This window comes from Mesoplodon bidens, assembly GCF_964165515.1.
Source record: "Mesoplodon bidens genome assembly, chromosome: 18".
Classification (NCBI taxonomy): domain Eukaryota; kingdom Metazoa; phylum Chordata; class Mammalia; order Artiodactyla; family Ziphiidae; genus Mesoplodon; species Mesoplodon bidens.
The window spans coordinates 55,599,225-55,625,386 of NC_138175.1; the positions used below are offsets into that span (position 1 = coordinate 55,599,225).

At 41.8% G+C, this 26,162-nt stretch overlaps 1 protein-coding gene across 5 annotated transcripts; it reads right to left on the reverse strand.

Moving 5' to 3' along the window:
• Nucleotides 1-5,730: 5,730 nt before the first annotated feature.
• LOC308605913 (uncharacterized protein) lies at nucleotides 5,731-25,675 on the reverse strand. Of its 5 annotated transcripts, XM_081216249.1 has the most exons (5): nucleotides 25,532-25,675; nucleotides 21,664-21,789; nucleotides 21,262-21,353; nucleotides 17,161-17,326; nucleotides 5,731-10,188 (listed from the first exon to the last, which is right to left on the reverse strand). In XM_081216249.1, exons 3-5 carry the CDS (start codon nucleotides 21,274-21,276, stop codon nucleotides 8,102-8,104), a joined length of 2,268 nt encoding a protein of 755 aa, XP_081072375.1. In that variant the 5' UTR covers nucleotides 21,277-21,353; nucleotides 21,664-21,789; nucleotides 25,532-25,675; the 3' UTR covers nucleotides 5,731-8,101. The 5 variants fall into 5 exon arrangements, with proteins under 5 accessions (XP_081072375.1, XP_081072376.1, XP_081072374.1 ...); XM_081216250.1 differs by lacking the exon at nucleotides 21,664-21,789 and having other exon boundaries at nucleotides 17,200-17,326; XM_081216248.1 differs by lacking the exon at nucleotides 21,664-21,789.
• Between the last annotated feature and the right edge of the window lie 487 nt (nucleotides 25,676-26,162).

Genomic DNA, 26,162 nt, shown 5'->3' on the forward strand with positions numbered 1-26,162 from the left:
TTTCACTTGCCTGTTGGCCATCTGTGTGTCCTCTTTAGAAAAATGTCTGTGCAGGCATTCTCCCCATTTTTTAATTGGGTTGTTTGGTTTTTTGATGTTGAGTTTTAAGAGCTGTTTATGTATTTTGGATATTAACCCCTTATTGAACATATCATTTACAAATGCTTCCTCCCATTCAGTAGGTTGTTGTTTCATTTTGTTGATGGTTTCCTTTGCTGTGCAAAAATTTTAAGTTTTAATTCATTTGTTTATTTTTCTTTTTATTTCCTTTGCTTTAGGAGACAGGTCCAAAAAAAAAAAACTATTGCTACAATATATGTCAAAGTGTGTTCTGCCTACATTATCTTCTAGGAATTTTATGGTTTCAGATCTTACATTAAGGCCTTTAATCCATTTTGAGTTTATTTTTGTACATTGTGTTAGAAAATGTTCTAATTTTTGTTTTTGTTTTTGGCTGCACCACATGGCATGTGGGATCTTAGTTCCCTGACCAGGGGTCAAACCTGCACCACCTACATTGGAAGCACAGAGTCTTAACCACTGGACTACCAGGGAAGTCCTAATTTTTGTTCTTTTACATGTAGCTGTCCAGATTTCCCAGCACCATTTATTGAAGAGACTATCTTTTCTCCATTGTATATTCTTACTTCCTATGTTGTAGATTAACTGACCATAAATGTGTGGGTTTATTCCTGGGCTCTCTATTCTGTTCAATTGATCTATTTGTCTGTTTTTGTGCTGGTACCACACTGTTTTGATTACTGTAGCTTTGTACAAGAGTCTGAAGTAAGGGAATGTGATTCCTCCTGCACTGTTCTTCTTTCTCAAGATTATCTTGGCTATTTGGGGTCTTTTGTGTTTCCATACAGATTTTTTTGTGTGTGTGTGTGGTACACGGGCCTCTCACTGTTGTGGCCTCTCTCGCTGCGGAGCAAAGGCTCCAGAGGCGAAGGCTCAGCGGCCATGGCTCATGGGTCCAGCCACTCCGTGGCATGTGGGATCTTCCCAGACCGGGGCACGAACCCATGTCCCCTGCATCGGCAGGCGGACTCTCAACCACTGCGCCACCAGGGAAGCCCCATACAAACTTTTTAATTTGTTCTAGTTCTCTTAAAAACGTCCTTGATATTTTGATGGGGATTGCATTGAATCTGCAGATTGCCTTGAGCAGTATGTTCATTTTAACAATATTAATTCTTCCAATCCATAATAGTGGTATATCTTCCCATCTGTTTGTGTTGTCTTCAAGTTCTTTCATCAATGACTTATAGTTTTTTTTTTTTTTTGAGATCTTTTAAAAAATATTTATTTATTTATTTATTCCGGCTGCATTGGATCTTTTAGTTGCGGCATGTGGGCTCATAGTTGCGGCATGCAGACACTTAGTTGTGGCATGCAGACTCTTAGTTGCGGCATGTAGACTCTTAGTTGCGCCATGCAAGCTCTTAGTTGCTGCATGCACACAGGATCTAGTTCCCCAACCAGGGATCAAACCCAGGCCCCCTGCATTGGGAGCGTGGAGTCTAACCCAGTAGACCACCAGGGAAGTCCCAGTGACCTGTAGTTTTAAGAGTACAGGTCTTTTACCTCCTTAGGTAGGTTTATTCCTAGATATTTTATGCTTAAAAAATTTTTTTATATTGGAGTATAGTTGATTTACAGTGTTGTGTTAGTTTCAGATATACAGCAAAGTGATTCAGTTATACATATACATATAACTATTCCTTTTTCAAATTCTTTTCCTATTTAGGTATTACAGAATATTGAGTAGAGTTCCTTTGCTATACAGTAGGTCCTTGTTCATTATCTATTTTAAATATAGTAGTATTTTGGGGAATCCCCTGGCAGTCCAGTGGTTAGCACTCCATGCTTTCACTGCCATGGGCCTGGGTTCGATCTCTGGTCAGGGAACTAAGATCCTGCAAGCCATGCAGCACAGCCAAAAAAAAAAAAAAAAAAATATATATATATATATATATATATATATATATATATATATATATATATATATATATGTATAGTAGTATTTATTCTTTTTAATGAGATGGTAAATGGGATTGTTTCCTTAATTTCTATTTCTGATAGTTCATTGTTAGTGTATAAAAATGCAACAGATTTCTGTATATTAATTTTGTAGCCTGCAACTTTACCAAATTCGCTGATTGACCTCTAGTAGTTTTCTGGTGGCATCTTTAGGATTTTCTTTTTTTTTAATTTAATTTTTTTTATTAGTTTCTGCTTTATAACAAAGTGAATCAGTCATACATATACATCTGTTCCCACATCCCTTCCCTCATGCATCTCCCTCCCTCCCACCCTCCCCATCCCACCCCTCCAGGCGGTCACAAAGCACCGAGCTGATCTCCCTGTGCTCTGCGGCTGCTTCCCACTATCTATCTACCTTACGTTTGGTAGTGTATATATGTCCATGCCTCACTTTCGCTTTGTCACAGGATTTTCTAAGTATAGTATCATGTCATCTGCAAACAGTGGCAGTTTTATTTCCTCCTTTCTAATTTAGATTACTTTTCTTTCTTTTCTTCTCTGATTCCTGTGGCTAGGACTTCAGAACTATGGTGAATAAAAATGGTGAGAGTGGACGTCCTTGTCTTGTTCCTGATCTTAGAGGAAATGCTTTCAGCTTTTCACTGTTGAGTATGATGTTAGCTGTGGGTTTGTCATATATGGCCTTTATTATGTTGAGGTTTGTTCCCTCTATGCCCACTTTCTGAAGAGTTTTTATCATAAATGGATGTTGGATCTTGTCAAAAGCTTTTTCTGCATCTATTGAGATGATCATATGATTTTTATTCTTCAATCTGTTAATGTGGTGTGTCACATTGATTGGTTTGCAGATGTTAAAAACCCTTGCATCCGTGGGATAAATCCCACTTGATCAAGGTGTATGGTCCTTTTAATGTATTTTTGGATTCAGTTTGCTAATATTTTATTAAGAATTTTTGCATCTTTGTTCATCAGTGATATTGGCCTCTAATTTTCTTGGGGTTTTCTTTTTGTGTGTGTGTGTGATATCTTTGTCTGGTTTTGGTATCAGGGTGATGCTGGCCTCTTAGAATGAGTTTGGGAGTGTTCATTTCTTTGCAATTTTTTGGAATAGTTGAAGGATAGGTGTTAACTCTTCTCTAAATATTTGATAAAATTCACCATGAAGCCATCTGGTCCTGGACTTTTGTTTATTGGGAGTTTTTAAATTACTGATTCAAGTTCATTACTGGTAATTGGTGTGCTCATATTTTCTATTTCTTCCTGGTTCAATCTTGGGAGATTGTACATTTCTAAGACTTTGTCCATTTCTTCTCATTTGTCCATTTTATTGGCATACAGTTATTAGTAGCAGTCTCATGATCTTTTGTATTTCTGTGGTGTTGGTTATTACTTTTCTTTTTTCATTTCTGATATTATTGATTTGGCCCCCTCCCTTATTTTCTTGATGAGTCTGGCTAAAGGTTTATCAATTTTGTTTACCTTTTCCAAGAATCACCTCTTAGTTTCATTGATCTTTTCTATTGTTTATTTAGTCTCTATTTCATTTATTTCTGCTCTGATCTTTATGATTTCTTTCCTTCTACTAACTTTGGGTTTTGTTTATTCTTCTTTTGCTAGCTCCTTTAGGTGTAAGGTTAGGTTGAGACTTTTATTTCCTGAGATAAGCTTGTACTGCTATAAACTTCCCTCTTAGAACTGCTTTTGCCATGTCCCATAGGTTTTGGATCATCATGTTTTCATTTTCATTTGTCTCCAGGTATTTTTTTGGTTTCCTCTTTGATTGCTTCAATGATCCATTGGTTGTTTAGTAGCATATTGTTTAGCCTCCACGTGTTTGTGTTTTTTGCAGTTTTTTTCTTGTAGTTGACTTCTAGTCTCACAGGGTTGTGGTCAGAAAAGATGCTTGATGTGATCTCAGTTTTCTTAAATTTACCAAGCCTTGTTTTGTGGCCTAGCATGTGATCTATTCTGGAGAATGTTCCATGTGTACTTGAAAAGAATGTGTATTCTGCTCCTTTTGGATAGAATGTTGTGTGTGTGTGTGTGTGTGTGTATGTGTGTGTGTATATATATATATATATATATATATATATATATATATATATATATATATATATATATATATATATATATATATATATATATATATATGGTCCATCTAGTGTAATGAGTCATTTAAGGCCAGTGTTTCCTTATTGATTTTCTGTCCATTGATCGAATTGGGGTGTTAACGTCCCCTACTGTTATTGTTACTATTTCTCCCTTTACATCTGTTAATATTTGCTTTATGTATTTAGGTGCTCCTAAGTTGGGTGCATATATATTTACAGTTGGCCTCCTGTTGAGAAATCTGGGTCCTTAGGTTGCAGGACTATGGTTTTCCTATATCTGGTGTCTGCTCCCTGGTGAATGAGGCTGGTCCGGAGACTACAGCAGAATTCCTAGAGGACAGGGTCAGGGCCCAGAGGATTCTGGAGCTGATGCTTGCCCACTGGTGGGTGGAGCTAGATCCTGCATCCTCTGGTGGGCAGGGCCATGTCCAGAGGTGGATGTGAGCTCAGGGTGTCTTGAGGCAGCTTATGTGCTGAGAGGTGGGGCAGTGTCTCTGCCCAGTTAGTTTCTTGGCCTGAGGTGTCCCAGCACTGGTACCTACAGTCTGTTGCACCAGGGCAGGGCAGGGTCTTGGGGCTAATAAGCTAGAGGGAGGATTCTACAATGGCGCTTGCCAGCACTACTGTCCACATAGTAGAAGGAGCTTCCCAGAATGGCTGCTGCCAGTGTCTATGTCCACAGCGTGAGCTGCAGTTGCCTCCTGTCTCTCCAGGAGACTCTCCAAGATCAGCATGTAGGTCTGATGCAAGCTCCTGTCAAATTACTGCTTTTGCCCTGGGTCCCGGAGTATGTGATATTTTGCGTGTGCCATTTAAGAGTGAAGTCTCTATCTCCCCCAGCCCTCTGGGACTCCTGAAAGCCCCACTGGCTTTCTAAGCCAAATGCTCTGAGACTTGACTATATCACGACTCTGACGCTCCTAGCCATCTTGTTATAGTTCCTTCTTTACGTCTTTAGTGGTCTTTTCTGGCTGGTTCTGGTCTTTTTCATCAATGGTTGTTCTATAAATAGTTGTGACTTTGGTGTTCCCATGAGATGAGGTGAGCTCAAGGTTTTTCTACTCCACCATCTTGATCTCAGTTCTGGAGGATGAAAGTTCAAGACTATTGTGTCAGCATGGTCTGATTCTGGTGAGAATCCTCTTCCAGGATGCAGACTGCCGACTACTTCACAAATCCCTCATGGTAGAATGAGACTGACCATAGACAGCTTTTAAGCCTCAACCCCTCTCCCCATTTCTAGTACAGCTTAATGAGGTACAATTGACATACCAAAAAAACCCAACACATATTTATTGTGTCCTCCCTGTACTCTACAGTGGGGAAGCTTATAAGCCAAGGTGCTCCTTTGTTTGGTGCCCCCAGGAAAATCAGACCTCTTGAAGGACTCAAATTCTACATAAACCTAAAACAGGTCTCCTCTCCTTGCTCTCTCAAGCCATTTTGTGCCAACTTGGGAAGCCTGCAGTGCTGTATCCAAAAAGTCTAATTATGTTTAAAACATTTTCATCCTCATTTGGTGTCTAGCATTACCAGTCTTGACATCTAAACCAGATTTTGGGTTCTAGTTGTTGACCTAAAACAATAAAACAACCAGTTATTTTACAAGCGAAGTGGGTTTATTCAGAAACAGCAAAGAAGTGCAATTCAGGACATGCGATCTCTGGCAGACCACAGGCAAGTCTGGAGAAACAAAGGAGAGAAACTTTTTCATAGAAGAGAAGGGGAACTTGTGAAGGGCTGTCATAAAAAAAAAAGGTCCATTAAAGGAAACTGGGAGTTCAAAGTATAAAGGCTTCCCATTGGCTGAGTTGTGACAGTCTCTCATTGTCTGGGCTGTTGCTGGGCAAGGACAAATGATTCCTTCCTCCTGCTGGGTAGTAAAGTAGTAATGTTTCTGCAGGTGGATGGAAGAAACTTCTCTTCCTATTGGCTTTGCAGTTGATGTCAAGTGGGAGGACATGAGAGTTCCCCCTTCTGGCCTCCCGACTCCATTTTACAAGAGATTTCTGTATTAACTTTTGGAGGGTCCATCGTATATCTGTGGGATATCCAAAAGTGCAATTAACTATTTTTTGGGGGGGGTCCATATGTTCATTTCCTAGTTGGCCTATAAATAAAACAAAATAAACCAACCTTTCCTCCTTAAGTTAGTCTGTTTGTTCTTTTTTTTAAATTTATTTACTTTATTTATTTATTTTTGGCTGCGTTGGGTCTTCGTTGCTGCATGGGGGCTTTCTCTAGTTGCGGCGAGTGGGGGCTACTCTTCGTTGCAGTGCACTGGCTTCTCATTTTGGTGGCTTCTCTTTGTTGCAGAGCACAGGCTCTAGGTGCGTGGGCTTCAGTAGCTGTGGCCCGTGGGCTCTAGAGTGCAGGCTCAGTAGTTGTGGCACATGGGCTTAGTTGCTCCATGGCATGTGGGATCTTCCCAGACCAAGGCTCGGACCCTCGTCCCCTGCATTGGCAGGTGGATTCTTAACCACTGCACCACCAGGGAAGTCCCGAGTCTGTTCATTCTTAAGGGGAAACTTATGATCAGTGATCTTTTCAAATTACTCCAGTAAGAGCTCCAAGAGTAAAATACTATTCCTACCTTTATTCCTTAAATTTTCTACTTCCTAACACTTCATATGCTTAATATGTTATTTTTTACCTCGTATACTGATAACTCAAGGCATTGCAAGCCATGAGTCTTATGCAGGCAAAAAACAGGGAACGTTGAAATATAATCATATCACATTTACAAATAGTACCTCAAATGTTAAAGAGGGCAGAGTCTAAAGTTGTACTCCTATGGTATTTTAATCATATCCACATGAATACCCAAGGGGCAGAGTGTAGAAAGAATAACTCAAGGATGTTGTGAATATATATTCATAAAATTGTATGTGGTTTGATTCCATCATGAAAAGAAATTGTTGCAGGTGCCTTTCAACCTTAACGTCCTCAAGATGTATTGTTAGTATTTGTTACGAAGTACCACAGTGAGGTGGCATAGGCTTGATAAGATAGAAAAAAATTCATTTAGAGTTTTAAAATGATTAAATTATATTAATAAAACATGACAACTCTGACACATTTTGAGTAAAATGGTATCAAAGTGATACAGTAGTTAAACGTGAATCCTACACATGTACACTGCATTCTGGGTGTTTTGATTAAGTTCTCCTTTCTTTTCTTTTCTTTTTTTTTAACTTCTCCTTTCTGATAATTGTTCTCTTTAGTTACTAAGAATAAGACTATATTTTCTCTCTTCTTTGACATCAGCTATTTTCTTTGAAAAGAGAGGAGGACCATCATTTCTTCTCCATTATTTCTACCACATAAGCAGTCCCTACTAACCTATCATCCTATTCTCATGAAAATCCCAGTCTCTTAATCTTAAGGACTGCTCTGTTTCACCCTCAACTGGCAGAGCATTGGTTTCTGATAATCCAGTGGGTCCTCTGTTGTACCAACAAATCTGTAGAAGAGGATCTGAAATTATTATGATTTACATCATTGTTTTACATATATTTCCCAAGCTCTCATTCAAAAACACAATGTTGTTTGTTAAAATTCAGTGTCCTGTTCCTTCAGAAAACCTGAATATGAATGATCCCCACCTAATACAAGTAGGCCCTTTTATCTTAATGATCCCTTAGCAGAGCCCATCATGGTAACACATAAAAGCATGTGATGAAGGCATAACATCAATAAGTTTTAAACTTCAGGTTGAAAAGCATCAATAGTAATACAGCCTTTTCAAGAAACTTCATAAAATAAAAGTATTTTTAAAAAGAGGAAATGGTACATTTCCAAAGATCTCCTTGCTCTACCAATACCCATCATTTCATAAATTTGAAATGATCTTGACTTTTAATAACTGTGAAGAACTTAACATCTGAAATTGATTAATCTAGGACTAGAGACTTAGTCTCCCTAGTATAAGTTATCTGATTATAGTCCATTGTTTAAAATGGTTAAATGATTTACACCATTCATTACATTTTTAAGGGTTTCTCTCCAGTATGAATTCTTTGGTGAATCCTAAGGTCAGACCATTGTCTAAAGGCCTTGCCACATTCAGTACATTTGTATGACTTCTCTCCACTATGCATTCTCTCATGACCCCAAAGGTGTGAACGTTTGATAAAAGCCTTACCACACATATGACATTTGTGTGGCTTCTCTCCAGGATGTATATTTTGATGTCTCGTGAGGCTTGAGTACTGCTTAAAGGCTTTGCCACATTCATTACATTTGTAAGGTTTCTCTCCGGTATGAATTCTCTGATGAATTGTTAGGTTTGAGTTTTGACTGAAGGCCTTGCTACATACATTACATTTATATGGTTTCTCTCCAGTATGGATCCTCTGATGTCGGGTGAGGCGTGAACACCAGTTAAAGGATTTGCCACATTCATTACATTTGTAAGGTTTCTCTCTACCATGAATTCTCTGATAATCCTCCAAGCTTGAGCTCTGAATAAAAGCATTATCAGGTACATTAGATTCATGATTTTTCTTTTTGGTATGTATTTTCTGATGTCTAGTAAGGTGTACGAATTGTGTATAGGCTTTATCACACTCATTACATTTGTAAGGTTTCTCTCCAGTATGGTTTCTTTTATGTTTAGTTAGGCTTGAACACACAGTGAAGGCCTTGCCACATTCATTACATTTATAAGGTTTCTCACCGGTATGGATTCTCTGATGTTCTATAAGACTTGAACTTTGGATGAAAGCCTTACCACATTCATTACATTTGTATGGTTTTTCTCCAGTATGAATTTTCTGATGTTTTACCAGACTTGAAATGTGGATAAAAGCTTTGCCACACACAGTACATTTGTGTGGCTTTTCTCCAGGATGTACATTCTGATGTTTAGTCAGGTGTGAGCACTGCTTAAAAGCTTTGCCACATTCATTACATTTATAAGGTTTCTCACCAGTATGAATTCTTCGGTGAATTCTGAGGGTAGACCACTGCCTAAAAACCTTGCCACATTCAATACATTTGTATGGTTTCTCTCCAGTATGAATTCTCTGATGATCCCAAAGATATGAACGTTTGGTAAAACCCTTACCACATTCACTACATTTGTAAGGTTTCTCTCCAGTATGAATTCTCTCATGACGCCAAAGGTCTGAACATTTGATAAAAGCCTTACCACATTCATTACACTTGTGTGGTTTCTCTCCAGTATGAATTCTCCAGTGATTTGTAAGGTGGGAATTCTGATTAAAGACCTTGTCACATATATTACATTTATATGGTTTCTCTCCAGTGTGGATTCTCTGATGTCTTGTGAGGTTTGAGAACTGTTTAAAGGCTTTACTACACTCATTACATTTGTAAGGTCTCTGCTCAGAATGAATTCTCTGATGACTAGTAAGGACTGAATGATGGATAAAAGTCTTTCCACATTCACTACATTTGTATAATTTTTCTCTAATGTTTGTTTTCTGTTGCTGTGTAAGCAATGAAGGATACATAGGAATGAAGGAAGAAACCTTTCCATATGTGTTACAAATGTTGATTTTGACACTAGGAGGAAATCTTTGAAGTGATGAAGTTGAGGAACAAGTTTTGACAGACTTCTCAACTTGATTACATTCATAAATTTTCTCTTCAGTTTGAAATCTCTGCAATTCAGCCAGATGTGACTGAAAGCTTAATCCAGTTCTATTTTCAAAATGTTCTGTATACTTGTTTCCTGCATAAACTATGTTATTTTTTATTTTTAACAAATTCTTTATAAATGACTTCCTATTTTTTAAATATTGACATGCACTTTTTCTTAAAGAAACACTTTGTTTTAAAGGTAAGTTAATCCAGGATTTGCTGTATTGTTTATCTTTTCTACCAGTGTGATTTGTGTTATCTGTCATAAGCTCTCCTTTGGAATTTGTTTCTTCACATCCACACTTATTCTCAAATTCATACACAGTTCCCCTGACTTTGCTGAAGTCAAAATCCTCAATACCATGGCTTCCATGTCTTCCCAAGACCACTGGTTGGTATAATTCTCTGTTATTAATGTTTTTCTTCTTTAATAATTCCTTGGTCAGAAAACTAATGGAGATATCTGAAAGATAACCATAGTCTTCATATTAAGTAGAGTTGGAAGATGAATACTACACTAAAAGTAATACTTACATTGAAGAGGTGAAAAACTTCTTAACCAAACTCTATAAATGTTTAAGAATAGAAAGTGAATAGAATCCTTTAATAAAATATACATGCATTTTAAATTATTTTAACTGAAGCCTACTTTCAAACACACTAAAACCAAATCACTCATACTATGTAAACTTACCTAATCTATGAAAGTGTATTCTTTGACTACCACACCAAAGAACACACCAATTGGCAGTAGACAAATGGTTGTCTCATACTGAAGAGAAACAGTATTATACAAATGTAGATTTACTACATAAATTATTGCATGCAAATAAGTGCTAACGGATAGCACCATATGAAGTAATGATAAATAATCCAAAAAACATAATGATTAAGATAAATACATGAAAATTACAAATTGAACAACTAAAAAGGTAATAGCAAAATCAGGAAGAATTTAATAAAATATCGTTGTTGTGACAAAATATTCTGAATATCTACTCTAAAACTATCTATATTCAAGCAGAATAGGCATTATACAACATTAACAGTTGGTGAACTGCAGTCATACTCTATGCTAGCTCCTGAAATCCATAATCTGTAAATGACAATAAATAAAAAATTTTAATAAACCAAGATAAAACCAACAGGTAAATAGTAAGTAGCCACAGTTATACAAAATTACAGACTGTGGAAATCTAATGATTTCTCCCTTAAGAACAAGAAAAAGGACTTATATTCAAAGGAACACATAATATGAGAATTGGAAAATGTTGCATAACTCAAAACTCTCCCAGGGCAGAGATGCTATGCAGGGAGCACTTACCAAACATATTTAGGGACTTCCCTGGTGGCCCAGTGGTTAAGACTCCATGCTCCCAATGCAGGGGCATGGGTTTAATACCTGGTTGGACTAAGATCCTACATGCCACATGGCATGGCCGAAAAAAAAGGAAAAAGAAAAAACAACCATATATAAAGGGAAATGTATTAGCTGCTGACACTTGGGGCAAGAGATTAAAGTTGGGGCAAAGAGCAGACACATCGAAAAGCCAGGTTATAGTGGTTAGGATTCGGAGCTTTCACTGCTGTGGCCCCCAGGTTCAATCCCTGGTCAGGGACTGAGATCCCACAAGCTGTGCAGCATGGCCAAAACAAACAAAAAACAAACAAAATAAACAGATAAGATGCAGAACCACAGATAAGAAGAAATCACATATACAGAAGAATTGCAGATATGGAAGACTGACTATAAATTATAAACAGTTTTCAGCTGTGTGGAGGGTCAGTGCCGCAAACCCCCACATCATCCAAGGGCCAACTGTATAGTAAAGGAAACAGGAAGAAATCAAAATTGTACATTAGGAAATACCTATCTAACACAAAGCAGGCAGTAATGGAAGACTTGAGGGGAAAAGATATCAGGCACATGGAAAACAGCTAGTGACAGAGGTCCTCCTTTATCACTAATTACAGTAAATGTAAATGGATTAAACTCCAATTAAAGGGTAGAGGTTTGAAGCAAGGATTAAAAAAATAGGATCCAGCTATACAGGCATACTTCCTTTTATTGCACTTCACATATATTGCATTATTTACAAATTGAAGGTTTCTGGCAACCTGTGTTGAGCAAATATGCTGGCACCGTTTTTCCAACAGCATTTGCTCACTTTGTGTCTCTGTGTCACATTTTGATGATTCTTGCAGTATCTCAGACTTTTTCATTATTATTATATTCATTTTGGTGATCTGTGATCAGTGATCTATGATGTTATTACTGTAATTATTTTGAGGTACCACGAACTGCACCCCATATAGACAGCTAACTTAAATCAGTAAGTGAGTTGTGCTCTGATTGCTCCACTGACTGGCTATTCCCCCATCTCTCTCTCTCTCTTTCTTGGCCTCCCTATTCTCTGACACATAGCAATATTGAAATTAGGTCAAGTGTTCAAGTGAAAGGAAAAGCCACACATCTCTACATTTAAATCAAAAGCTAGAAACAACTAAGTTTAGTGAAGAAGGCATATTGAAAGCTGAAACAGGCCAAAAGGTAAGCCTCTTGCACCAAACAGCCAAGCTGTAAACACAAAGGAAAAGTTCTTGAAGGAAATTAAAAGTGCTACTCCAGTGAACACATGAATGATAAGAAAGCAAAATAGCCACATTGCTGAGGTGCAGAAAGTTTTAATGGTCTGGATAGAAGACCAAACCAGCCACAACATTCCCTTAAGCCAAAGTCTAATCCAGAGCAAGTCCCTAACTCTCTTCTAAGAAGGCTGAAAGAAGTGAGGAAGCTGCAGAAGAAAAGTCTGAAGCTAACAGAGGTTGGTTCATGAAGTTTTAGGAAAGAAGCCATCTCCATAACATAAACGTGCAAGGTGAAGCATTAAGTGCTGATGTAGAAGCTGCAGCAAGTTATCCAGAAGATCTAGCTAAGATAATTAACGAAGGTGGCTACACTAAACAAATTTTCAATGTAGATAAAACAACCTTATATTGGAAGAAGATGCCATTTAAGACTTTCATAGCTAGAGAGGAGAAGTCAATGCCTCGCTTCAAAGCTTCAAAGGAGAGGCTGACTCTCTTGTTAAGATCTAATACAGCTGGTGATTTTAAGTTGAAGCCAATGCTCACTTACCATTCCCCAAATCCTAGGGCCCTAAAGAATTATGTTAAATCTTCTCTGCCTGTGCTCTATAAATGGACCAACAAAGCCTGGATGACAGCACATCTGTTTACAACATGGTTTACTGAATGTTTTAAGCCCAGTACTAAGACCTACTGCTCAGAAAAAAAGATTCTTTTCAAAATATTACTGCTCACAGACAATGCACCTGGTCACCCAAGAGCTCTGATGGAGATGTACAAAATTAATGTTGTTTTCATGACTGCTAACACAACATCCATTTTGCAGCCCATGGATTAAGGAGTAATTCCAACTTTCAAGTCTTATTATTCAGGAAATACATTCTGTAAGGCTATAGCTGCCATAGACAGTGATTCCTCTGATGGAGCTGGGCAAATTAAATTGAAAACCTTCTGGAAAGGAGCCACCATACTAAATGCCATTAAGAACATTCATGATTCATGGGAAGAGGCCAAAATATCAACATTTACAAGAGTTTGGGAGAAGTTGATTCCAATCCTCACGGATGACTTTGAGGGGTTCAAGACTTCAGTGGAAGTAACTACAGATGTGGCGAATATAGCAAGAGAACCAGAAGTGGAGCCTGAAGATGTGACTGAATTGCTGCAATCTCATGATAAAACTTTTAACAGATGAGGAGTTGCTTCTTATGGATGAGCAAAGAAAGTGGTTTCTTGAGATGGAAACGATTCCTGGTGAAGATGCTGTGGAGACCACTGAAATGTTAAATAAAGGATTTAGAATATAACATAAACTTAGTTGATAAAGCAGCCGCAGGGTTTGAGAGGACTGACTCCAATTCTGAAAGAAGTTCGACTGTGGGTAAAGTGTTACCAAACAACATTGCTTGCTACATGAAAGGAAGAGTCACCCGCTGAGGCAAACTTCTTAGTTGTCTTATTCTAAAAAACTGCATCAACTATACTCCAATAAAAATGTTTAAAAAAAGAAAAGAAGGGCTTCCCTGGGGACGCAGTAGTTAAGAATCTGCCTGCCAATGCAGGGGACATGGGTTCGAGTCCTGGTCCGGGAAGATCCCACATGCCACGGAGCAGCTACGCCCGTGCACCACAACTACTGAGCCTGCGTGCCACAAGTACTGAAGCCCACAGCCTAGAGCCCGTGCTCCACAACAAGAGAAGCCACCCCAATGAGAAGCCTGCGCACCTCAATGAAGAGTACCCCCTGCTCGCCGCAACTAGAGAAAGCCCGCATGCAGCAACAAAGACCCAACACAGACTAAAATAAATAAATAAATAAATAAATAAATAAAATTTTTAAAAAAAGAAATTGCTATAGCCACCCAACCTTTAGCAACCACCACTCTGATCAGTCAGCAGCCATCAAACATCCAGGCAAGACCCTTCACCAGCAAAAGGATTATGACTCACTGAAGGCTCAGATGATCATTAGCGTGTTTTAGCAATAAAGTTTTTTTTTTTTTTGGCCGTGCCACACAGCATGCAGGATCTTAGTCCCCTGACCAGGAATTGAACCTGTGCCCCCCTGCAGTGGAAGCGCAGAGTCCTAATCACTGGACCAGCAGGGAATTTCCTAAAGTATTTTTTAATTAAGGTATGTACATTTTTTAGACATATTGCTATTGTACACTTAATAGACTACCGTATAATGCAAATGTAACTTTCATATGCACCAGGAAACCAAAAAATTCGTGACTCACTTTACTGTGATATTTGCTTTATGGCAGTGGTCTAGAACCAAATCCACAATATCTCCAAGGTATGCCTATATTCTATATGTAGGAGATTCACTTTAGATACAAAGATGCAAATAGGTTAGAAACGAAAGAACAGCAAATGAATCTGTTATGGGATGAACTGTATCCCCCCCAAAATTATGGGGTGAATTGTGTCCCCCCAAAAATTGTGGTCCTAACATCAAATACCTCAAAATATGACTGTACTTAAAGGTAGGGCTTTTAGGGCTTCCCTGGTGGCGCAGTGGTTGAGAGTCCGCCTGCCGATGCAGGGGACACGGGTTCGTGCCCCAGTCTAGGAGGATCCCACATGCCGCAGAGCGGCTGGGCCTGTGAGCCATGGCCGCTGAGCCTGCGCATCCGGAGCCTGTGCTCACGGGAGAGGCCACAACAGTGAGAGGCCCGCGTACTGCCAAAAAAAAAAAAAAAAAAAAAAAAAAGATAGGGCTTTTAAAAGAGTAATTAAGGTTAAATGAGGTCAATGGAGTGGGCTCTAATGCCCGGTGTCCTTATAAGAAGAGGAGATTGTGATACAGACACACAGAGGGAAGACCATGTGACGACACAGGTAGGAAAAGACAGCCAGCCACAAGCCAAAGAGAATAACCTGGGATAACACAACTCTGCTGGACAACCTGATCTCAGATTTCTAGCTTTCAAAGCCGTGAGAAAATACATTTCTGATGTTTAAGCCACACAGGCTGTGGTACTTTGTTATGGCAGCCCTAGCAAACTAATACAAGTTCCATGCAAATCGTAACCAAAAGAGACCTGGAGTGCTATACTGTTATCAGACAAAATAAACTTTAAGTCAACATTTTTTATGAGACAAAGAAGGACATTTATTGTAAAAAGGATAACTCATCAAGGAATTACAACAAATATGAACATATACACACCTAACCAAGAGGGCCCCCAAATATATGAAGCGAACACTGACAGAATTTAAGGAAGAAATAAAAGCAGTTCTAGAATAACATTTGGAGACTTCCATTTCCCCCTTTTAATAGAGAGTACAGCCAGGCAGAAGTGCAGTAAGGACACAGGGGACTTGAGCACGACTATAAACCAACCAGCTCTCACAGACATATAAAGAACACTCCACCCAATAAAAGCAAAATACACATTCTTCTCTAGGTGCCCATGGAACATTCTCTAGGAGAGACCATATATTAAACCATAAAGCAAGTCTCAATAGGTTGAAAAAGACCAAAATCATACAAAGTATTTTCTCCGGCCACAGTAGAATGAAAATAGAAATGATTAACTTAAGGAAAACTGGAAAGCTCACAAATATATGGAAATTTTAAAACACTCTTAAAACAACCAGTGAGTCAGAGGTGATCTCACAAGGGAAATTAGAAAACACTCTAAGAAAGAAACAAAAGCATAACACACCAGAACTTAAGGTATGGTATGGTACTGCATATACTCCCGCTGAGTAAAAGCAATTTTACTGCTTGATCAAAAGACCCACACCACTTCTGTTACACATACTCCTTGATGTGTGGCAAAAGCAGAACTGAAGAAATGGCTGGGGGTCCTAAAGAGGCAGAGGACTTGAGATAGCCCCATGCACTCTCCTGGGGCCCCAGATGGCAGTGTTTTCCCATCCCATGAGAAGGTCTCCCAAGTATTGAAATGGGAATGGAACCTGGAGAAGAACTGGGGCCAGGACTGGGGAGGCTTCAGCTCTGATCTGTGTGGACTGAAAACTCGGTATAGAATGAGACCAAAGAAGAAAGAGGACCTCTTATAACCAGCCCTCCCAGTGCCCCACAAAGAGTGTCATAGGTCATGATCAAAACTTTGCCTTGGTCTTTGCATGAGCTGGAGCACCCCTGGAGGCTGGAAGGATGAACTTTTACATGTCTGAAGAAGAAAGCAAAAAGTGGAAGGGAAGAAAAATTTCCTTTGAGAGCTCACAAGAAATAAACATTTGTTTTCCCATAGAACTTTCCCACTTACAGGGACTTTCCCAAACAATGGTGCGGCTTCCTCTTTGCCCTTCTGAGCTCTTACCGATGTTCACACCTTTGATACATTCCCACCCACTAACTCTTTTCACTTCTTTCATTTTGTTCTCCACATTCTGGGGCTTTCTCCCTTGCTCCAAAATTTAAATAATATTCAGGTCAGAAAAAGAGTTTTCTGTTTATAAGAGAGGAACATAATGTGCTGTGGCTTTTCCAGAATACAATTCTAGCCCTTTGTTCTTTGGAGAGGACATTACAGATGTGTCTAAAAAAATGTTTCACAAATTTCTTCACTCACTATCTCATTCTGAATGCTTAAGGAGCATCTTTTAAAAAGATAACCTAGTTGTCTTCCAAGAACTACTGAATGAAAACTACAGGGATAAGAGTGGATCCAGAATTGGAAACTTTTAAAAATTTGCCATAAGATTTTGTTTTTACTCATCTTCTGGAGCCACTACTAACCTGATGTGTGTGACCAGCTAAAGAGAGGGGAAGGTTAAACTCCAGATGCTGCATTATCCTATGTCTCATTTTATAGTCAACACAGCTTCAATCTCAGTCAAGCAAGGCAGGGGTTCTCAAGAGACTCACTAGGGCAGATCCCAACTTCTGGAGGGAAGTTATCCTCACCCAGGGAGAGCAGGTTCCTGCAGGTCTCCAACATCACGTCCCTGTACAAGGCCCTCTGAGCAGGGTCCAGGCATTCCCACTCCTCCTGAGTGAATTCGATGGCCACATCCCTGAATGTCAATAGTCCCTGAAATGAAAAACACGTTTCTCTAAGAGACCATGGGGAGAGTTCTTGTCTTCACACAAAATGTGAGTAGAAAAGAGGTGTAGGGATTGATTCAGTTGAAGTGGCAGATCATTCTGAGTAATTTATATGCCCCTAATTTTATAGTTTTTCAGCAGAGGATGTCAGACCCACTGAATCACTGTAGATCTCCCATTTTGAGGACAATGGAAGAAATATACAAATGAAATTATTCAACACGGGATTGTTTATGTGGAGGAGATACATATTATGTTCTACACACTAAGTGATATTCGGTACCTGGATAAGCTAGAGTATGAGTGGCGTCTTCATGCATGACAGAGTCCACATACGTGCAAAAACATAGATACAGGCCTATCCATTTAACTCAGATATTCAGCCACCAACAAAAGTCAAGTGGAGTTTATGCCACTAATAAAAAAAAAAGTGATTCAAGATGAGGAAATTTACTAATGTTGTAGGTTAATTTAGCAGATTAAATAGAAAAAATGTTTATTGTGGCAGTAGACCTTTGAAGAAATACTGGGTGATTAAAATTACGCCGGGCTTCCCTGGTGGCGCAGTGGTTAAGAATCCGCCTGCTAAGGCAGGGGACATGGGTTCGAGCCCTGGTCTGGGAAGATCCCACATGCCGTGGAGCAACTAAGCCCATGTGCCGCAACTACTGAGCCCATGTGCCACAACTACTGAGCCCACATGCTGCAACTACTGAAGCCCGCGTGCCGCAACAAGAGAAGCCACCGCAATGAGAAGCCCGTGCACCACACAGAAGAATAGCCCCCACTCACCGCAACTAGAGAAAGCCCACGCACCACAAGACACAATGCAGCCAAAAAAATAAACAAATAAATAAAATGATGCCAAGTAGGGATAAGCAACAAGGTCCTACTGTATAGCACAGGAAACTATATTCAATATCCTGTGATAAACCAGAATGGAAAACAATATATATATGTATAATTGAGTCACTTTGCTGTACAGCAGAAATTAACACAACATTGTAAATCAACTATACTTCAATAAATATTTTTAAAAGTGGATATGGTAAACTAACCCCCCCAAAAAATTATGCGAAATAGGAAATTAAAGGAACTGTTATTAAGCAACGTTATTTCACCAAGCATCATAATCACTGGAAGCACCTTCCGCTAAAGGTAAGGCTGAGGCAAGTGGGCCACCAGGCTCCTGCCATTCACCACTGCACAGGACGCCTAAGCCGGAGCCAGAAGACGGAGAAGCAAATTCCCATTAGCGATTTTACTGTGATACCTATTCATAAGACATATGTGATGAAATTTTAAAAACTTTACCGAAGGATATAACAAAGATGTTATCCAAGACCGGCAAATCTACTTTTCGCTGGAAGATGTGGTGGTGTAAAGACCTCAGGGATTTAGAAATTCAGAGCAATTCAAAGGCAAAAGAAATGTGGGATTTCAAATAAAAAGCCTGCATTATATTTAGGAGACAGATTTTTTTTTTAATTTAATTTTTTTTTTGCTGTACGCGGGCCTCTCACTGTTGTGGCCTCTCCCGTTGCGGAGCACAGGCTCCGGACGCGCAGGCTCAGCGGCCATGGCTCACAGGCCCAGCCGCTCCACAGCATGTGGGATCTTCCCAGCCCGGGGCACGAACCCATGTCCCCTGCATCGGCAGGCGGACTCTCAACCACTGCGCCACCAGGGAAGCCCTAAATTTAATTTTATTTATTTATTTTTGGCTGTGTTCGTTGCTGCACGCGGGTTTTCTCTAGTTGCGGCGAGCGGGGGCTACTCTTTGTTGCGGTGCGCGGGTTTCTCATTGCAGTGGCTTCCCTCATTGTGGAGCACGGGCTCTAGGCACATAGGCTTCAGTAGTTGTGGCACACGAGCTTAGTTGCTCCGCGGCATGTGGGATCTTCCCCGGGCCAGGGATCGAACCCGTGTCCCCTGCATTGGCAGGTGGATTCTCAACCACTGTGCCACCGGGGAAGCCCAGGAGAGAGAAAATTTTGAAGAGAAAAACAAAATGGTGGGCCTTGCCAAATTACATGTGAACCTATTGACATACGTGAATGTGTGTGTGGGGGGGTATTCACAGTGTGGGTAATATCTGAAACTAAAATGAATGAAATAAAATAGCTGCAAGATATACACAAAAAAGCCAAATTAGAGATTTAGTTAAATCCAAATTAAAGACATAATTATAAACAGGAACGATTAGGACTATACGGAACACAGTATTTTAAAATTATGCGATGTGAGGCCTTCTCAAGCAAGATCAGAAAGCAGAGGGCAAGGAGGAAAGATTTATGTTTCACTGCAAAGAAATGCTAAACTAGGAAGGATACCAGGGCATGTGTAAAGAATTAAACTACAAAATGTAAAATAGCTTTTAAACATATATCCAAAGAAAACTGAGCAAAGTATGAAAATCCATGTTTTATTTCCATAAAAGAATAGACTTGACTCACAAGTAGTTGGAAATGGAAATACAAAGGATTGTCATTTTCCCCAAAATTTTCAAAATACAAAAAGAATACAGTAACAAGTTTTGCTTACATTGAGGAAAATCTCACATGTTGGTGGCGGGGAGGGAACCTTTGCAGTTTTAGGGGAGGACATCTGACAAAATCTATCAAAATGTGAAATGCACCATTCTTGACCCAGTAGTCACATGTCAGGTTGCCCAGAGAAATCCTCAGACATCTGCAGAGAAGTCAGCCTGCTCCAAGGCAGCCACTGACATGTTCTTTACGTCAGCAAAAAATTGTAAAGGTCCCATGAGTCTTCATTAAGAGAAAGTTCCAACGAAGGTCAAGCTGTATCTGTGTTTACTAATGTGAAAACCACTTCTAGACACATGCTGTGTATGTTTTTAAAATTTACAGAATAAAATATTACAACAAACATTCAATGAAGAATTTTTCCTATAATTGCATAATGATGTGAAATGCAATCTTACAAGATCTGAACTGAGTCTTGCCACAAAACCTACAACAGTGGTTCCCCACTGAGACATGAGACATGGAGATAGGGAAGGGGATGCTTTACATCCTAGTACCTAAGCTGCTGCTTTGTTGGAAGTTTCAGCACCATATATATATATATCTCACATGATGCTTAAAATAAAAGAATATAATATTTATTAATAACAGTGGAACCAGAATTTGGCTACAGCCTCTCTGATGACAACAGTAAAGTTGTGGCTCCATGTCTTGGCTGAATTATAATCATTTTTACCTAAAACACCTGCTGCAAGATAGTCCTTGCGGGAACATCGTGGTCCCTATGGGATGGATGTGCTGAGAATAATTTTTTAAACCTCTTAATGATAGATATTTAGATTGACTCCATATTTTAAAACCTATTATCGAATAAAACATCCTCTATCAGTGATGTCTGTTTCTGAACTTTCTTCTCCATTCATGATGGTAATGGAGAACATTAATGATTAATGTTTTGGAACCAGAAACATCATGATTCACTTGTTTGGCTTTGAAAGCATTATAAAGTCAGGCAGAGCTGGTTTCCTCTTATCACTCTTCTTTTCCAGAATTTTCCAACTATTCCTACACATTAGTACCTGACTTATAGGTGCAGCTTCTTTATCCTGGTTGACAGAGAGCAGACAATGCATCTAGATGGGCTCCTAAGCAATCCCTGCTGCCCAGTAGCACTGACACCCTGTCTCCAGTCCATGGGTGTGAAGCCCTGCCCAGGACTACACCCAGTGGAGCCTCTTCACAAGTTCCAGGTCACTGGGTCATGGAGAGACGGGATCTAAGTGGAGATGACAGGCCCTGAGGGAAGGACCTGGGTGGGTGTGACTGTACAGGTGTCAGGCCGGACACTTCAGAGTCAGATAAGATCAGTGAGTCCAAAAAAGGGCATTTCAGGAAGGACAGAGAAAACAATCAACTGAGAAAATGACTTCACCTGAGAAAGAGCCATTCCTGACTCCTGCTCTTTCCTCTTCCTCCTCTTGCAGATTTCTTCCTCAGGCCAAGATCAGTCTTGAGAAGTCAATCCTGAGTGCCAAGAATAGGCTGTTTAATGCTTAGAATCGACACACCCCCTTCCTGAGTCGCAGCCACACACACAGGGAAGCCCTCAGCATGTGGAACAGACAGTCCTCTGCTGCCCCCTGTCCCAGGAGGGATCAGGACAGTAAACTCCTACAGAGACCAAGAGGTGAGTTCTCCCACCTTTCCTTCAGATCTCACTCCCCTCCTGAAGCCCCCACGTACGCTGTAGCAGGGGGACTCGGGGCTGGATGGACCCTCCCCTTGGTCACAGACCAGCCCTGATCAAACTCCACTCAGAACAGAGGCCCCTCACCTCTCTGGATCATGGGCTGATCTCAGCTTCATAAATGGAGGACCCAGAGCCTTGGTGCTCAAAGCTGGGTACAGATCAGAATCACCGGAGGCACTTTAAACATTACGGAGGTTCCATCCCACGTGACTATTTGGAGGGAAATCTCTGGTCAGGAGGCACAAAAGATGTATCTGCAAAATGCCTCAGCAATCTACTCTGATGCCAGCGTTGAGCACCACTCAGAGGAGGCAGGCCCAGCCCACCTCCCACCGTGTGGCTCTGCTCTCTCCTGGGGCCTTGCTGTCATGCGCATCCAGCCAGGGGAAGGGGACCGGGAAGGGGAAGGGGAAGGAAAGCAGCAGAGATACATGATGCAGAGCAGGCGACATGGACCGGAAGTAGGGGTGAGGGAGTGGCTGGAATGCTATTGGGGGGGGGCGGGGGAGGAGGGAGAAGCCAGAGAAGGTGCCAGTGAGAGGTGGTAGCAGAACCACGACCCGAGGAAAGAAGGGATTTTGCCGCCTGCAGGTGAAGGGTCAGAGGCCTCTAGGCAGAGGGACACCACGGGAAGGCCCTGAAGTGGTAGCGTCCTGGTCCCAGAAAGGGCAAACAGGCCTGTGTGGCCTCGGTAGAGTGAGTGAGGAGGGGACAGGTAGGAGAAAAGATCAGAAGGGTCTCAGAGGTACCAGCGAACTTACTTACAAAACAGAAATAGACCCGCAGACACAGAAAACACATTTATGGTTACCAAAGGGGAGAGGGGGGAGGGATAAACTAGGAGGTTGGGGTTGACGTATACACACTGCTACATATCAAACACATAACCAACGAGGACCTACCGTATGGCACAGGGAACTCTACTCAGTATCCTGTGATAATCTATAAGGGGGAACAATCTGGAAAAGAACAGATGTAATATACCACTGAATCACTGTGCTGTACCCCTGAGACTAACACAACATTGTAAATCAACTATACTTCAATTATATATATATATATATATTTCTTTTAAAGGGTATTAAAGAAAGCAGATAAGAAAGGGCTGTGGTCTTCAAACCTTTTTCCTCATACCCCAGGAGATTTTAGAACCATGTATTATTCCCTTATCCATTTTAACTAAACATCTATTTTTAATTTTTTTTTTGTCATTAGTTAAAACACTAGTGAGTAAAACAATGTATATTTTTAAAACATGCTGAGGTGCTCACCTAAGCCCCAGGACCTAAGTACAGGGTCGCCCTATACTGAGACGTGGAGGACGGCAAGAGACTATATGTGGGAGGGTTCGGGGGGTCATTTCTGGACATATTGAGGTGAAGACGCCAGTTGGCTGTCCCAGCAGAGATGCTGAGGTGACCGCTGGATAAGCTGGGTACAGGACTGCGGTTTCAGGGGAGAGGTCTGGGCGGAGACGTGAAAGGAGACATCAGTGTCTAAAGTTATGACGTGAGATAGAAAGAGAAACAGTGGGTGCAGACAGAGAAAAGAAATTCAAGGACGAAGGCCGGAGATGCTCCCACAGTCAGAGACCAGGGAGGTTGGAGAAAGAGGCGCAGGAAACTGAGACGTGAACACGGAGAAGAAAATTAAAACAGACGGCTGGTAGCCAGCGAAATTTATTTTCTAAAAACAGCGTGATATGAAAGCCAAGAAAAAAGTGCTTCCAGAGGACGGAGTGCAACAAGCGTCTGAAAGGACAAGATGATGACTGAGCAGAATATACCGCTAGACTTAAAATACGTTTAGATAAGCAAAGCACCAGTGGAACAGTGGGTGTGAAAGCTGGACTGGATGGCTTTCAAATGCGAACTGGAAGCAAGAATTGAAGCAGTGAAACAAACAACGTTTTAGTTGTTTATTTTGTTCTGAAATGGAGAGTAAGAAAGGGCACTTACTAGAGTGGGAAATACAGCTAATTGAAGATTTTTTGTTTTAAAGATGGGCAAATGTAGTAAAGGGCTCTTTTTCGCTGTTTCTTTTTAAGATGGGACAATATCACCATCTGTATATGCTGAACAAAATAACTGCCCAGAGATACACACTGATGACACAGTGGCAGTGGCCAAAGGATGCTGTCCTGTCCTGACTTACAGCTCCTCCAGGTATATGCCCAGAGATCCACACCCAGCAAGCCCCCCCAAATGAAAACCCCCATCACCTGACCCCAGTCCCACCCCACACTCCCACAAGCTCCCAGTGCGCACCCCACAGTGTTACTGGACAGAATCCCCTACTGATCTGCACGCTCTGCCATGGCATCCCACACCACGTTCCAAACGTCAGTAGCTTTCGTTCTGGCAGGAAGACACCCACCAACCCAGGATCCCATATATTCCTTCTTGGAGACCTTGCCCTAAAGTCAGGCACTGCCATAATGTCATAATGCAAGAGTAATGTCTCCAACGATCCACATATTCCGATGGGACTCCAGTATCTTCAGGTGAAACCCTTCAAGATGTCATCTGTATCCCACAGAACCCACGTGACACCTTCAGTAACGCTTGGTCAGTAATAATGAGATTCCCCCATCCAAAATGGTCTGTGAAAATTTTCCCTTTAACCCCTTATGGGTCGATGAACTTCACACTCCTAGGAGACCTCACAGAAGTTACTATGTAGAGTAAACCTCCTGAATCCACCCACCCCCTCAGGGTCCAGACACGAACTTCCTCACAGCCAAGAGTTTGGCTGCTGATGGCTCACAGCTCCACACCCCGACTCCCCTTGAAAACTAGACTCAGCCACAGGGAGCTGCCGCCCCAAAATCACGGCACCGCATTGGACAGCCGGTGTCCAATGTCTGATCAGTGCAGGATAGAAAAGCCTATTCCTTCCCTCGAATTGGACCAACTCCGGAGGGTCACCCCACCTCCAGAGCTCCCAGCTATAAAGTCATACAGTGGAGTCTGGATTTTCGTCCTGAGGGCAATGAGAAGGCATTGAAGGGATTAATGCCGGGGAATTTTCTCCCTGCTCTGTTTCTCCCTCTGCTCTCCCTGTCACCTCTTGCCCCTCTTTCTGTCCCAGCACCACGTGTCTCTGCTGTCCGTGGCCTGAACTCTTTGATTCCCTCCCCGTCTCCCAGTTCGATGTACCGGCCCCTTGCTGCTCCCACTTCTACCCCCATCGAGGTCCCTCTCGTCCAGTTTGCTTCCCTTTGTCTTTCTGGAGGCGCCCTTTGATCTAGGTTTCTTCCTCTGGTTCACTCTTCTGCTCTTACTGTATCTCCACATCCACCCGCCCCGTCCTCCATTCCACCCTCTCTTTTTCACTGTTACTTTCCCCCTCACTCTTTCTCATTCTCCCTCGGACTGTGCTCCATCCCCTGCCCTGTACATTCACAGGTATGGAAGAGAGAGAAAGATGTCCCTTGCCCACGAAGTGCATTTTCCAGTGGGGCTGCGGGAATGTAAACACACCACGACAAGCACAGACAGTGGGATGCGTTTTGTCCAGAACAAACACAAAGAGTGTCACCGAACGGGTGCATGTCACCTGTCCCAGTGCGTGGGTCAGAGATCTCCAAAGCGGTGAGTGCAAAGTGGATGGCTGGGGGGGGAGGGGCCAGGCCGACTCCAGAGGTCGCGAAGATGGGGAGGGTGTCAGGAGAGGGGTGATGTCGGTACGACCCCAAGGCCAAGGAGAAGATGTGGCCTCTGGGTCTGCACGACCATCTCTGCCCGGGAAGGGTCGAATGGGAGGACGAGAATCCACCTCCGGAGTGAGGACTTGAAACAGCGCGTCTGAGAGGGAGAGGGGATCCGAGCCTGAGGAAGTCACTGAAGGGTTCTGAGCAGGAAAGCAACGCGGCAAGCGGTGTCTACCTGGACCTAGGGCGGAAAGGCCAGGGCGGAGACCTATAATGTCTCACGGTGCTGCCGGGACTTACCAGGCGCGGAACGAGCGGATGAAGGGGTTTTAACGTACGTGACAACCCCTGAACCTCGGGTGTGGCGGATCGAGCCTGGGGGCGTCCCAAAGACCCGGATTGAACCAGAAAAACCGAGGACTGTGCCCCTCGCTCCGCTTCCGGGTTTGCAGGCAACTGCGCGTGCGCGACCGTGCAGCAGGCGGGGCCGAGGAAGGGTGGGGCGTGGTGAGGGGCGGGGCGTGAGCAGTAGCCTGGACTGAACAGAAAGCCAGGAGCGAGGCCGACGTGGGGCGGGGCCTGGAGGGAGCAGGGTCTGGACTTCCGCCCCGCCCCCGGACCTTTTGGAGAACTGTTATTCTGCCCAGCATTACCTGAACTTCTGCTTTCGAATTCTTTGAATCTGTTTGGTGTCCTGTGGACCCAGCCGCTTCCTAGCTATTTTTTTTTTAAACCATGGGCATGTATTCCTTTTTTTTTTTAAAGTAATCTAATGTTTTATTTATGGCTGGGTTGGGTCTTTGTTGCTGCGTGCAGGCTTTCTCTAGCTGCTGCGAGCGGGGGGCTACTCTTCATTGCGGTGCGTGGGCTTCTCATTGCGGTGGCTTTTCTTGTTGCAGAGCACGGGCTCTAGAGCGTGCGGGCTTCAGTA